This window comes from Alnus glutinosa, chromosome 13, assembly GCF_958979055.1.
Source record: "Alnus glutinosa chromosome 13, dhAlnGlut1.1, whole genome shotgun sequence".
Classification (NCBI taxonomy): Eukaryota; Viridiplantae; Streptophyta; class Magnoliopsida; order Fagales; family Betulaceae; genus Alnus; species Alnus glutinosa.
This window is the reverse complement of record NC_084898.1, coordinates 6,336,280-6,351,291: the sequence shown is the minus strand read 5'-3', so window position 1 is coordinate 6,351,291 and position 15,012 is coordinate 6,336,280. Positions and strand designations below refer to the sequence as shown.

General features: G+C 31.8%; 1 protein-coding gene across 1 annotated transcript; it reads left to right on the top strand.

Moving 5' to 3' along the window:
- The first annotated feature begins 9,339 nt into the window (after positions 1–9,339).
- LOC133853847 (zinc finger BED domain-containing protein RICESLEEPER 1-like) lies at positions 9,340–11,549 on the top strand. The gene is made up of 2 exons (XM_062289872.1): positions 9,340–11,385; positions 11,499–11,549. Exons 1-2 carry the CDS (start codon positions 9,340–9,342, stop codon positions 11,547–11,549), a joined length of 2,097 nt encoding a protein of 698 aa, XP_062145856.1.
- Positions 11,550–15,012: the final 3,463 nt, after the last annotated feature.

Genomic DNA, 15,012 nt, shown 5'->3' with positions numbered 1-15,012 from the left:
CAATCACCAATATTAACAACAACCTGTCCAATATATATATATATATATGCTTGACCTTAAGATAACTAAACCACACTAGTCGAGCAAATATTGGCACAAGTCATATACATTCTTCAAATTTTCAGCAAGAGTTACCTAAGCTAATTAAGCTCAACAAACACTGATATATATATTTTGTGTATGTGAGTGGATAGAGCATTTGACTAGGTCTTTAAGGGTTTTCATGCCCTTTTCTCATCAAACTCTCTAAATATTTATCTACCTCAAAAAAAAAATATAATTCTTTATTAGTTTGGTAGATTTCAGTAATTGGTTTGTTTCAGTTGGTGAGGAATTAAAGACTCTAGCTTGCCACACTAAACTGCAAATTGATTACGTTGATTGGTTTTGCATGCTTGCCAAATATGTGCTGACATTTGGAAACGGGCGATGGTTTGCGGTTGTCATGCCTTCATTTTAGCAATTTGATATGATGTGCTTAGAATTTCATCCACATGGTTCATTGAAACCCTGGGTTGTTAACTCATTACTCAATGAGCTTAAATTAGAATTGAAACTTCATGCTTTTCTCGTAAATGGATCTTTTTTTTTTTTGGGGGGGGGGGGGGGGGGGGGGAAGAAAATACTTATATTATTCATTTCATGGGAATAGAGCAATTTGTTGCTCTAACAAAACAATATCAGAAATACAAAAAGGAAAGTCTTTCATCCAAACATGATTTATGACATATTTAACTCCCACTTTAGCTAAATCATGAGCAACAGAGTTTCCCTCCCTTTTGACATGAACTATTTGCCAAACCAGCACCATTCTAAGCATGTTTCTAGTTTTGTTCACTAGATGTCAATATCTACTCCAGCATTGTCTGCTTGACTTAATAGCATTAAAAGATGGAAGTCTTGTCTTTATTTAGTTTTTGCCCCAATTCCTTCTCATAAATAGTCAAGAGACTAGTCAACCTATACCAATGAAGTGAGTTGGCCTTGCAAAAGAGTAGACAATCTTCAGCAAAAACCAAATGGTGAAGACGAGGTCCCTTCGTGGAAGGGGGAACATCGGTGAGAGCCCCTGTATTTTTTGCATGTTGAAGGAGGCAACTCAAAGCTTCCGCACAAAGAATAAATAAATAAGGGGATAGGGGATTCCCTTGCCTTATACCTTTGGAAGGTACAATTTTGTCCACATGTCTACCATTGACAATAACCACATAATTCACCGTCCGTACACAACGCATGACAATTTGAATCCATTTGCCTAGCTATAAACCCCATCTTTCTCATAACACCCTCCAAGAAATTTCACTCCAACCGATCATACGCTTTGCTCATATTCAATTTTAGTGCCATATACCCTCCCACATTCTGGAATGTATTGTGTTGAGTGTTTCATATGCTACCAAAATATTATCAGTTATAAGATGCCCTGGAATAAATACACTTTGATTGTGAGATATAATATGGGGAAGAACAATCTTAAGGCGGTTAGCTAAAACCTTCGAAATTATTTTGTAGATGACATTACAAAGACTTATTGGTCTGAATTCACTCACCCTAGTTGGGGACTTTACCTTTGAGAGTCGGCATCTGATTCAAGGCTTCGTTGATCTCCTCCGGTGTTAAATTGATGTCTAAATCTTCTATGGATGTTATTTGATATGAGTAGACACTGAACTTTTAGGTAGATGAAGACTTTTTATGTAATAGTCCTAAAATTTGTATATGAATTCTAGGGTTGATTTATGGAATTGTAAATGGATGGATGAATGAAAATAGAGAATATGATGAATTGATGAAAGAAATGGAGGAACAATGAAATCGGTATTGAATCTGGCAATTCGAGAAGCCAAAACTTCCTAGAACGATTCAAGGTGCTCAACCTCCAATTCTCTTCACTAATCAGATATCTATACAATCATACTTTTGGGCCTTATACACACATAACCCCTAAGCTAACAAAGTAACAACTCTTACAATTGAAATGCGCTTTGCTACGAACTATTAAAATTAAGCCCATTCAGCCTATTACTAAACCAAGGCCATCCGGCCCACTAATGGTATTGTTATATTACCCACTCTTTCAAAAGCACCTTGGGCACAAGGTGCAAGTTTTTTTAAGAAAAATTGTAAGCCCATTATTTAGTTAATGTAAGCCCATCAATTTCCCATCCTGCAACTCCACATTGTTCCCGGTCACCGACCCATCAAGATACTGAACTCCACACTCCTTCAACGCCCGTTTGTCCTCCTCTCAACGCACTATTTGTCCTCCAGCTGTACGCATTATCGACTCAAGTTGCCTCCAGCCGGTCCGCACCATTTGATACGAGTCATTCTCCTGATGCCACACAGCAGCTTATCTTTACGCACTGTGGCTTCTATGTTCTTCTCTTCGGCTTCCTTCTTCACTCCCACTCTTCGAGTCTTCAGCTTCTACAAGAGGAAAGCACCTCTGAACTCAGCTTCTTTTAGATCATCACGTGTAGGGGTGTAAACGAGCTGAGCTACTCGTGAGCTTACTCGAGATCGGCTCGAATAAACTCGACTCGTGCTCGAATCGATTATTAAATGAGCTACTCGTGAACACGAAAATCAAACTCGATTATTAAACGATGCAAACTCGTATAAACTCGACTCGACTCGACTAAAGCTCGTGAACCCGCTCGTATAAGGATCGACTCGTTTATTAAGGCTCGACTCGTATATATATATAATGAATAATATACTATCATTAGATTCATTACTAATTACTATGTATATTATGTAAGCATAAATTAAGTAACAAATAACAATAGTTATTGGTCAATATATATTAATTGGTCATATTTATATAAAATAGTAAAAATGAATAATATAAATAATTAATTGTTAGTCATATGATATAATGACAATCTAGATACTTAATCAAATTATTTATGTAATATAATAAGATTATAATTTAGAGGATTATATGATTATATAATAATATAACATTGTACCATAGTACCATACTACCATATGACATGTAATTGATGTAAATATAAAATATGTAATCACTTTACTATATGCTATGAGTACTATCATTAAATATTTAATAATCATTACATACGGATTGTTAGATCATGTTAATATGTTAAATATACTATCATATGATAATACTTAGATCATAGGATCATATAATATTAGTATTATTTGTAGGTAATTATGAATTATGATAAATTTGATAATTATGATTTATTACTCGTAAATTTATAATAATCATACTTAATTACTTATTATAGATTCATAGATAATACCATAAATCAAGTGATATGATATGATTCATAATTTATAATCATAAATATATATACATATTAGTAATATTACTATATTAGTAACATATATAATTATAGAATTTATAGTTATATAGTGTCATATGACTCATATATGATATAGACTATAGTATACAAATTCATACTAATATAATGATTTAGTATTTAGATACTTAGTTAGATACACTCATACACCCAATAAGTATGATTTATGATTTTAAGTATTTAATAATTATTAGTAATATTTAGATGCAATGAGTCAATGAATTCACATTATTCATATAATATAATGACACATATGATTCATATGAAACTTAATGATATTATTCATATATAATAATAATGTGATTCATACAATCCAAAATTAAGTTATTAGGATTGGAATTACTTATATATTAATTATAATGATAATTCATAACTTGTAATCACAATTCACAAGTTATGAATTATCATTATAAATTTATAATTTAGATCATATGATTTAAAATTGTGCATTTGTGCTATATAACCGTTAGTTGTTAGATATGATTTGATTAGTATTATCATATAGCCATATAGGACTATATGATAATATAATAATTATCATTGTAAGACATTGTTAATGTTTTAACTTAATATAAGTTAGTTAGTTTTTATATTGACTGTTCATTTTTTTTTAATGCCAAAAATAAAATGATAATATTTTTTTATTCGAGATCATATGATAGTGTTTAGATTATATGAAAACATCATTGATTCATTATCATGTATATGATTTATATCTACCTTAGACTATCTATATTAACTTATTAAGTATGTAACTAATGTAAGTATTGACTAAATCCACATGGACCACATCACATGTAAGTATAGTAAATTTGTAATCTTATAATTATAATTTATAAAAGATATTGAAAAACTCATGTTTCATTTCAACCTCCTCAAGCATGAATTTCCGATTCCGACATTATGGGCGTTGCCAACATACCATGGTAGCACCTACCCGGCTACCTTAAAGAGTCAAGATTAATTGAACTTGTTATTTTTATTGATTCACAAGCTTTTGCCATCCGTGCCAAATGCATACTTTCACAACATATTAGATAATATATATATATAAAATTCATTAGTGGTATTGTCTACTTTGAATTTTTCATATATATTAATTATCTTATTTTATAATTCGTCAATATTTTCAGAATAATACAATTTTTATTTTATGAATTTATGTTTTCCTATTCTCCATACGATGCCATTTTTTATAAAATTGTTATCAATCACTAATATATAAATAAAAATTAAATTACAGATAAAAGTTGTTTTTCCTTAAATTTATTTTTTTATTTTAAAGATATGAAAAACTGAAAAAGCTTTTATTGTCATTTCATTTATTTTACTTGGGGAATAAACTATACAATTAAATTAATATATTGTGAAATTCTTGAGTAGTACTTTATATTATATACGATTTTTTAAATTATAACTATTATTTTTAATTTGTGCAATGTCTCATCAAATTATTACCGCCTTACCGGAGTTTCAATGTTTTTCATTTGCGAAAAAATGAAAAAATTACTCTTAATGAAAATTTAGAAAATAATTTTATTTTTTTAAAAAAGAGCTAAAAGACAGTGTGTGATGTGCCACTCAGCCAGTGTGAGTAGGATGCTTTATTTTGTTTTTTTTTTTTTTAATGTTGTGTTTTAAAATTGAAACGTAGTTTTTTTTTTTTTTTTTTAAAAAAAACAAAAATAATAAATGAGCATTGAGTAATGTTCATATTTGATTTTGTACAATTGTACATATAACATATTTGATAGATGAAACGAATCGTTTTTATCGCTTGAAATTACGAATTGTATAACAATTTATACAGTGTTTCTCACACACGAATTACACGGTATTTAATCTGATCCTACGACTTAAATTGAATCATCAAAAAATGATTTCAACAGCTACAGGCCTACACTGCATCGTGACCGTTTATAATAACAAAACTGTAGTCTTCAGTCTGCCCGTGTGTAGCCGATTTTCACCAAATGATAACAGTCTACTGAGTCTAGGAACTAGGTTATAATGCCCTAAGTAACCTCGCCTGACGCGCCTGACCTGACGCCGGAGGAGTGAGTCGAGTGACGAAGCTGCAGTGCCGAGGCCAAGACCGTGAGACGCCGACACGTGTATTCCATCAATCTTCGTGATTTTTCTAGATCGTCCGATCATTCAAACCAAATCATGCGTGAATCTGAGCCGTTCATTTGGAGATAATGGGCTACAGCTATACTCGACTATTTACTCCGAGAAATTATATGGTGTTGCAAATATCACGTGTTACTTCTCATTAGATAAGATCCAACGACTTAGATTTTGATCTTGAAAATGATTATATTAATAAACGGTTAGGATTTAAATTACATCCAATTTTATTTGTAAGCATGTGCATACAATTTTTTTTTATTTAAAGATAAACGGAAAAAAAAAAAAAAAAAAAAAAATTTGGACTTGACGCTGACGCCTGACGACTGACGCGTTGACGCTCCAGTTGCCGAGGGCCCGAGAAACACGCCGTGACACGCGTGACACTTCAATCTTCGAGATTTTTCTGGTCGTCCGATCGTCCATGGCAAATTATCATTTGAATCTGAGCCGTTCATTTTGAAACAATGGATTACAGCTATACTCAACTATTACTCTGAGAAATTATTTGGTGTTTCGATTATCACGTGTTAACACTCATTAGATGAGATCCAACGACTTCAGTTTTGATCTTGAAATTGATTAGAATACTCAACGGTTAGGATTATAAGTGGATCCGGTTTTATTTGTATACGGGGGTAGGGAATAATTTTCAAAACGATTTTTTTGTTTAATTATTAATTATAGATAAAATAAAAAAATTTTGAAATTTAAAATTTTGATTTTGAAAAATGGACGTTATTTTTTTTTGTCTTCCTCGTTCCTCAGTTTCTCTGACCGAATGATTCAAAGCCGTTGATTGTTCAAAAAATTAGAAGACAAATTCTAATCAAACCGTTCATTTGTTTGGAAATTCCTTTCAAACTTAGCTTTTATTTTTAATTTCTCACTCTCAGTCTCTCACGCTGCAGTCTGCACACAGGAAACCTGCAAAAAATTTATTGTGGTTGCTGATGGTTCAGAACACAATTAATGCTTTGCTTTGAATGCAAAGTTTTCTCTCTCAATTACCCTCGTCTATCCAGTTCTTCTTCTTCGTTTTTTAGCCTTTGATTTATTTTTCTTTTTTGATCGAGTGGCTTCTATCTTTTCACAGGATTTAGTTTTGAAATCCGTTAGAGTTTCTTTACATTTGTAGTTGAAATCAAACCAAAAGAAACCGATCTATCTAAATCATCTGATGTTCCATCTTTCCACTGCGCAGCCAAATCCCAACTTTTGTGATTTTTTTCTATTCTTCTCACACGGATCGATGGCAGCAAGTCCAGCGACCAAGAACACTCTTGATCTGACTGAAGTGGTAATAGTCAAGTACTGGACTTTACATGAGTTGCGTGTGAATCGTGTGAACCGTGTGATGCTCTTGTTCTCAAATTTCAATTATAAATTTGAGAGCAAGAGAGTCAAAAGACTCAGCCGCTCAACTCCTCAGTACTCAAGAATTAAGACTCAAATCTCAGTTAGTTAAGTATCAGATATTTGTTCTCTACTTCTCTTTCATCATTTCATTTTCATGTTTTCAATTTTTTTTTTTTTCTTTCACTTAGTAGCTAATCTGTCAATATTTTTAAGTTCTAAATTTCTAATGTTAATGTTGATATGCCGTATGATTGTTCAGGAATCAGGGACGTCCGTTCAGCCTTAGATCCTCCACTAGACTACTACCTCAGGTCCTCATTGATTTTGCAAGTTAATAAACAACTCAGGTTTCACATTTTTTTTTTTTCTTTACGTTATTTTATTATTTTTTTTTGTTATGATTAATGATTATAAATTTATAATTAGCAAATCCTTCTATGAACAATATGTTATGTTTTACAAATTATGTTGTGATTATGTAATGTATGCTCTATGTTTGAAAACTGTTTATAATGCTTATCAAATTTTCACAATGTTTAGAATTTGGAAATGTATGTTCTGAATCTTCTGATTATATAATGCTGAGTTTTGCTTTATTACTGAATTTAGAAATGTATGCTCTATGTTAGATAGTTTTTTTATAAGATATGAACAATCGGTTTTTGTTTTGTTTTGTTTTTTTTTTTTTCTAAAAAAAATTAGGACAGAAACTATAATCCTGAAAGCTAGACAGTTTTTTAATTACAAAACTTGAACATAAAAAATTTGAAGTTCCTTAGCAATTTATAAAAAATGAACAATCTGTTTTTTAAAAAAATTAGGGGCAGAAAACTATAATTTTATAAGTTATACAGTTTTTTAATAACAAAACTTGAAGATGAAAAAAATTGCAATTCCTTGGCAATTAAAAAAGAAAATGAACAATCTGTTTTTGTTTTAAAAAAAATAGGGCAGAAACTATAATCTTTAAAGTTACACAGTTTTTTGTAATCTAAAAGTTAGACAGTTTTTTAATTACAAAACTTGAACATAAAAAATTTGAAGTTCCTTGGCAATTTATCAAAAATAAACAATCTGTTTTTGTTTAAAAAAAAAATAGGGCAGAAACTATATAAAAGTTAGACAGTTTTTTAAGTACAAAACTTGAACATAAAAAATTTGAAGTTCCTTGGCAATTTATCAAAAATAAACAATCTGTTTTTGTTTAAAAAAAAAATAGGGCAGAAACTATAATCCTAAAAGTTAGACAGTTTTTTAAGTACAAAACTTGAACATAAAAAATTTGAAGTTCCTTGGCAATTTATCAAAAATAAACAATCTGTTTTTGTTTAAAAAAAAAATAGGGCAGAAACTATAATCCTAAAAGTTAGACAGTTTTTTAATTACAAAACTTGAACATAAAAAATTTGAAGTTCCCTAGCAATTTATAAAAAATGAACAATCTGTTTTTTAAAAAAATTAGGGGCAGAAAACTATAATTTTATAAGTTATACAGTTTTTTAATAACAAAACTTGAAGATGAAAAAAATTGCAATTCCTTGGCAATTAAAAAAGAAAATGAACAATCTGTTTTTGTTTAAAAAAAAATAGGGCAGAAACTATAATCTTTAAAGTTACACAGTTTTTGGTAATCTAAAAGTTAGACAGTTTTTTAATTACAAAACTTGAACATAAAAAATTTGAAGTTCCTTGGCAATTTATCAAAAATAAACAATCTGTTTTTGTTTAAAAAAAAAATAGGGCAGAAACTATAATCCTAAAAGTTAGACAGTTTTTTAAGTACAAAACTTGAACATAAAAAATTTGAAGTTCCCTAGCAATTTATAAAAAATGAACAATCTGTTTTTAAAAAAAATTAGGGGCAGAAAACTATAATTTTATAAGTTATACAGTTTTTTAATAACAAAACTTGAAGATGAAAAAAAATTGCAATTCCTTGGCAATTAAAAAAGAAAATGAACAATCTGTTTTTGTTTTTTTAAAAAAAAGGGCAGAAACTATAATCTTTAAAGTTAGACAGTTTTTTGTAATCTAAAAGTTAGACAGTTTTTTAATTACAAAACTTGAACATAAAAAATTTGAAGTTCCTTGGCAATTTATCAAAAATAAACAATCTGTTTTTGTTTAAAAAAAAAATAGGGCAGAAACTATAATCCTAAAAGTTAGACAGTTTTTTAATTACAAAACTTGAACATAAAAAATTTGAATGTCCTTAGCAATTTATAAAAAAATGAACAATCTGTTTTCTAAAAAAATTAGGGGCAGAAAACTATAATTTTATAAGTTATACAGTTTTTTAATAACAAAACTTGAAGATGAAAAAAAATTGCAATTCCTTGGCAATTAAAAAAGAAAATGAACAATCTGTACAGATTTGAATTTCTCTATTTTAACAATCAACAAAAAAACAATGAACAATCATATGATATGTAAACTTAAATTCTACATTTAAGTTTTGAATACTTGTTTTTTCTTTTTTCATAACAATATCTAATATAGAATTTAAAAATTAAAAGGCATGGAGAGTGATTCGCATGAACTTGAGCCTATAGAAGAAGAGTATGAGAACGAGGATTCCCTTGAAATTAGTAATAGTGCTACTGTTGATGCAACCATTGAGTTGGTTCAAGATACTGCTATTAATGAGGATCCAAATGAAAAGAATGTATATAAGAGAAAGCCTAGGAGGAAGACTTCTACTGTGTGGAATCATTTTGAGCAAGTTGAGGTCTGTGGTGTAAAAAAAAATCAATGTAAATGGTGTAAGAGTAAATTTACCATATCAAAATCAAGTTGTACATCTACTTTAGGTAGACACTTGGAGTCATGTTTGAAGTATGCTGGTTCAAAGAAGAAGCAAAAGGTTTTGTCAGTTGATTGTAAGGAGTCTGGTGGTGTGGACATTATTTCAAATTTTCAATTTGATGAAAGTAAGGTGAGAGAACTCTTAGCTCACATGATCTTGTATCATGAATATCCTTTTAGAATCGTGGAGCATGTGTTGTTTAATAAGTTTATGAAAGCTTGTACCCCGCATTGGAAAAAAATTTCTCGAGCTACTGCTAAGAGTCTTTGCTTTGCCACTTATGAATTTGAGAAGAAGAAGTTGAGAACTTTATTGAATCGGGTCCCCAAAGTTAACATCACAACTGATATGTGGACTTCTTGTCAAAAGGTTTCTTATATGGTTGTGACATGTCATTTTATAGATTCTGAATGGCGGTTAAATAGGCGTGTGTTGAACTTTTGTAATATTCCGCCTCCACACTCTGGACTTCTTATTGCTGATGCACTTCATAAATGTTTTAGAGACTGGGGTATAGAGAGTAAAGTTTGTTCAATCACCGTAGACAATGCCAAGGCAAATGATGTAGCATTAAGGCACTTGAGAGATGTTTTTAATATGAGAAAATCGCTTGTGGTTGGGGGCAAGTTGTTTCATGTGCGTTGTTGTGCACATATAACTAATTTGATGGTTCAGGATGGTCTTAGTGAGATTGGTGATATTGTTGATTGTGTGAGGGATGGAATAAAATTCTTGGTAGCATCAGAGGGAAGATTAAAGCAATTTACTGAAACTGCAAAGAACTTGCATTTGTCATCTAAGAAGCTATTTTTGGACGTTCCTACTCGTTGGAATAGTACATATTTGATGTTATCTGCTGCATATGAGTTTAAGGACGTATTTTCTATGTATGGATACAACGACCATCAATTTATTTGGGTGCCATCGCAAGAAGATTGGGATAAAGTTAAATCTGTCTGTGAACTTTTGGGAGTCTTCAATCGAGTAACCAAGATTGTATCTGGTAGTGACTATCCAACATCAAATTTATTCCTTCCTGAAATTTGGCGAATGAAAGAGGTTCTAATTAATAAATGTGATGATGGAAATGACTACATTAGATCTATGGCACATCGAATGAAAGCCAAGTTTGATAAATACTGGGGCGAGTGCAATTTATTGATGGCAATTGCGGCAATTTTGGATCCGAGGTTTAAGTTGGTGTTCATACGATTCTGCTTTCCGAAGATTTATCAAGAGGCTGAAGCTACGAAGAATATTGAATATGTTCAAAGAATTTTGAAAGAGATATATGATGTGTATCTTCATGAACATAATTTAAATCTCAAGGAACAGGATCTTGCAAGCAAAGTTCAAGAAAGCTCTTCAAGTAATCGTTCAGTCTTTGCAGTTCATGATGAGGAGGGTGGTGTGGAAATTTGGGAGTCATTTCTCAAAAGTGCTGAAACTGTGCTTCAACCTATGAAATCTGAATTAGAAATGTATCTTGAGGAGGGTGTATATATACCTAACAAGAACATCGAATTTAATGCCTTGGATTGGTGGAAAGCGAATACTCTGAAGTATAATGTTTTGTCTAAAGTGGCCAAAGATATTTTGTCAACACCGATTACAACTGTAACTTCAGAGTCTACATTTAGTGCCGGAGGAAGGGTTATTGATCCACATCGAGCATCATTATCAACTGAGACAGTTCAGAAGTTGTTATGTGGGGCTGATTGGGTCAGATCATTGTATGGGCTTAAAAAGAAGTGTGGGGTATGTTTTTGTTTTATTTTTATATATTCTAATGGTGTTTGTTAATTTAGTTTTACTTTTATATTGTACTAAATACTAATTACTTATATAGTTAATTTTTTTTTTAATCTTAGGATGATCAAAATGAAGGGGAGGTGGAGATAACTTTGCCAGAGGCAATTTGATTGTTAGTGTTCTTTGCCTCTTTTTATTTTTTGAAGTGTTGTCATATAAGTTATATAACTATATATTTGGTTTGAGGACTATGTGGGATAGGTGGACTATGTTATTTTGTTTAAATTTTGTATAATATTATTTTCATCAAGACATGAAGACTTAAGGTAATGTGTGATTTATTATTTAATGATTTATGCACATTAACTTGTGATATATTTAACCTCTCTTGGCATTTTTACCAAGTATATAGAACTTGTGTAAGTAATGTAAGGGAGTTAAATTTAATCTAATTTTTTTTAGTGTGTTGCAGTTTCCATATTTTATTTGAGAGCAGATTTAAGGTAATGAATACTTTTTTATTTAATGATTTATGCACATTAATTTGTGTTATTTAACCTCTCTTGACATTTTTACCAAGTACATAAAACTTGTGTAATTAATGCAAGGGAGTTAAAATTAACTAATTTTTTTTTTAGTGTGTTACAACAGGTTTTATCGGAGAGCACACAAAAGAATTAAACATTATTATTATACCTATCAAATTACAGTTCTAATTGTAATTTCTTATATTTATGTTTGTATTTGTTTTAAGTGTAATTTTATTTTATTTTTGTAGTTGAAAATTTGTAATTCATAATTGTAATTTCTTATATTTCTAATTGTAATTGTTTGAAAGTAATTTTATTTTATTTCTTTAGTTGTTAATTGTATTGATTTTAGTCTTTCTAGATTAATTGGCAATTGCTCAATGCAAAATGCTGGATTTCTGATAGTGCAATTTGACCATTTGAAATTTCGTGATTTTATTTTATTTATGTTAAAGTGAATAATTTTCAATTATGAAATGAGCCGAGCTCGGGCCGAGTACTCGAGCTCGAAATCGACTAAAATTGTCGAGTTCGAGCTCGAGCTCGGACACCATATTTTTTAAACGAGCCGGTCTCGCACAACATTTCCAAGCTCGTGTCGAGCTCGAGCTCGAGCTCGAGCTTCACTATTCATTAAACGAGCCGATCCCGGACAGGCAATACCCGCTCAGGATCGGCTCGTTTACAGCCCTAATCACGTGAACGCATTTCTGCAAGAAACACTTCAGCGACGTGATTCAACGACAGAGCTTGAGCGTGTAGCAACTTGCGTCTAAATTTCCACCACCGGTACCTTAAGCCAAACAAGAGTCGATGGGTAGCTTCCCATACCAGATTTTCAGCCCATGCCACATTTTGCTTCCCAGAGATAGTGTGTCTTAGCTCGAATTTCGGATCCATCCTTTCATCAAACATGTTCTCTTCATCTTGATAAAGCCCATCCCTATCTTGAAATATCTTCACCACGATAGATTCTGAAATGCGTGGTTGAGGAATTTCGTCGAACAGTTGGTACGTATCTTCAACCGGATCTGTTTCTTGAATCATTGTGTGTTTTGCTTCTTCGTCTCTCTTCTCCTCTTCTCCATTCTTGAATTTTTCTTGGCTTTCTACCTTCTCAGGAACTGGATGCATCTTTTCAAACTCCATGGATTCAATCTCTATATGTGATGCTCTGGCCTTTTCTTGTTGTTCCTGACACTTTGGCGAAAATCGTGCTTGAATAGCTCGGAGAAATTCATACCAAGTAGAAAGACCGTTACTAGCGCGTAATGCTTGAAACCAAACCAAAGCTTTACGCCAATAATTTTGAATCTGGCTTGATCTGGAGTATTGTAGGAGTAAAAGAATTTTGATACTCTGGAACACCAACCTTCTGGATCTTCCCCATCGAATCGAGGAAAATTAAGGCTCAGAGTCCTTTTGTGAAATGGTTTCGCATTCCTTTCTTCATGAAAGATATGACCCGCTACATTCATGCTACTTTCCCCATCGCCATCTGTGACCATAGTTTCTTTGTTCTTGAACATATTACCATTGCTTCATCAGCTTCGTCTGATATTTTGCTTCAAGGCGAATTGGATAGCGGTTTGCAGATCGGCTCTAGTCACCATCCACCTGCATGTGCGTCACACTTTTCCTTCAATTCTCTCCACTGCTGCAATTCATCTGCCATTGTAGTTGACCTAGTTTTCATATGCACTGGATTGTGGGCTTTGATACCTACTTGAACGGTTCTGAAATTTGTATATGAATTCTAGGGTGGATTTGTGGAATTGTAAATGGAATGGATTAATGAAATAGAGAATATGATGAATTGATGAAAGAAATGGAAGAGCAATGAAATCGGTATCGAATTTGGCAATTCGAGGAGCAAAAACCTCCTAGACTGATTTAATTTGCTCAACCTTTAATTCTCTTCGCTAGTCAGATGTCTCTACAATCATACTTTTGGGCCTTATACACAGAAAGCCCATAAGCTAACAAAGTAACAACTCTTACAATTGAAATGGGCTTCGTTATAACTACTAAAACTTACAAGCCCATCTAGCCCACTACTAAACCAAGCCCATCCAGCCCACTAATGATACTGTTACATTTTATATATTTGTTAACTCATTTATTCTTTTGTTAGCATAATTGATGGAAATTGGGGATCGAATATGGTTTTTGCGAAAGAAAGATTTGAGAGAGGGAGAAAGCCCAGATAGGCAAAGATCGATTGAACTAGAGACTCAAACGGTGCAGCTAAGTAGGGTTTGGAAAAGTACTTTTCCAAAACAAGTTGTTTAGACTTAGGCAACTATAATCAAAATGATGTTGTTTTGTAATTATATTTTTTAAATATTAAAGAGGTTAGGTCCAATAAAAAAAATTTCAGAAACCAAAAATACTATCCAAATTCGACTTTTGACAAAAAACCACAACCTCATCCGGTCCCAATTCCGCCTACCATTGGAAGCGGACCCACATGAGTCAGCAGTCACTACAGAACAATTACTAATTATGGACGGTTTTTTTTTCTAAACGGTTTCTAAAACTGTCTAGAATTAATCTATTATAGTTAAAAACCGTCTATAAAGAAATAAATATGGACGGTTTTAATAAACCGTCCATAAATATATAGACGATTTGAAGCAAACTGTTCGGAAATAGAAATTTCTAAACGGTGTGCTCCAAACTGTCTAGAAAGTTCTATTTTTGGACGGTTTGTTTCTAACCGACTGTATATTTATGGACGGTTTACTAAAATCGTCCAAAAAATTATTTCTAAAAAGGATCTCGATCAATTTGATATTTCCTCAATGCTCTCTCTCTCTGACTCGGCCGGTCTCCTTCCTCACTGATAAGTGTTGAATGTTACACATTCAAGTTCCTTAACTTGCATATGTTAATTCCTTAGCATTGTTATTTGTTTGATTTTGTGTTGTTTTATTGTTTTCAGGTTTTAAATAATGATGCAATTAATTCCATTGATTTTGGGTTTAAAGCACATTTTGAGAAGACCTAGAAGATATTGATAAGCTTAACCAATCATAATAGAAGACTTATATGATGTGATTAAGTTTGATCAAATCAAATGAATGATTAAATCAGAATTTCT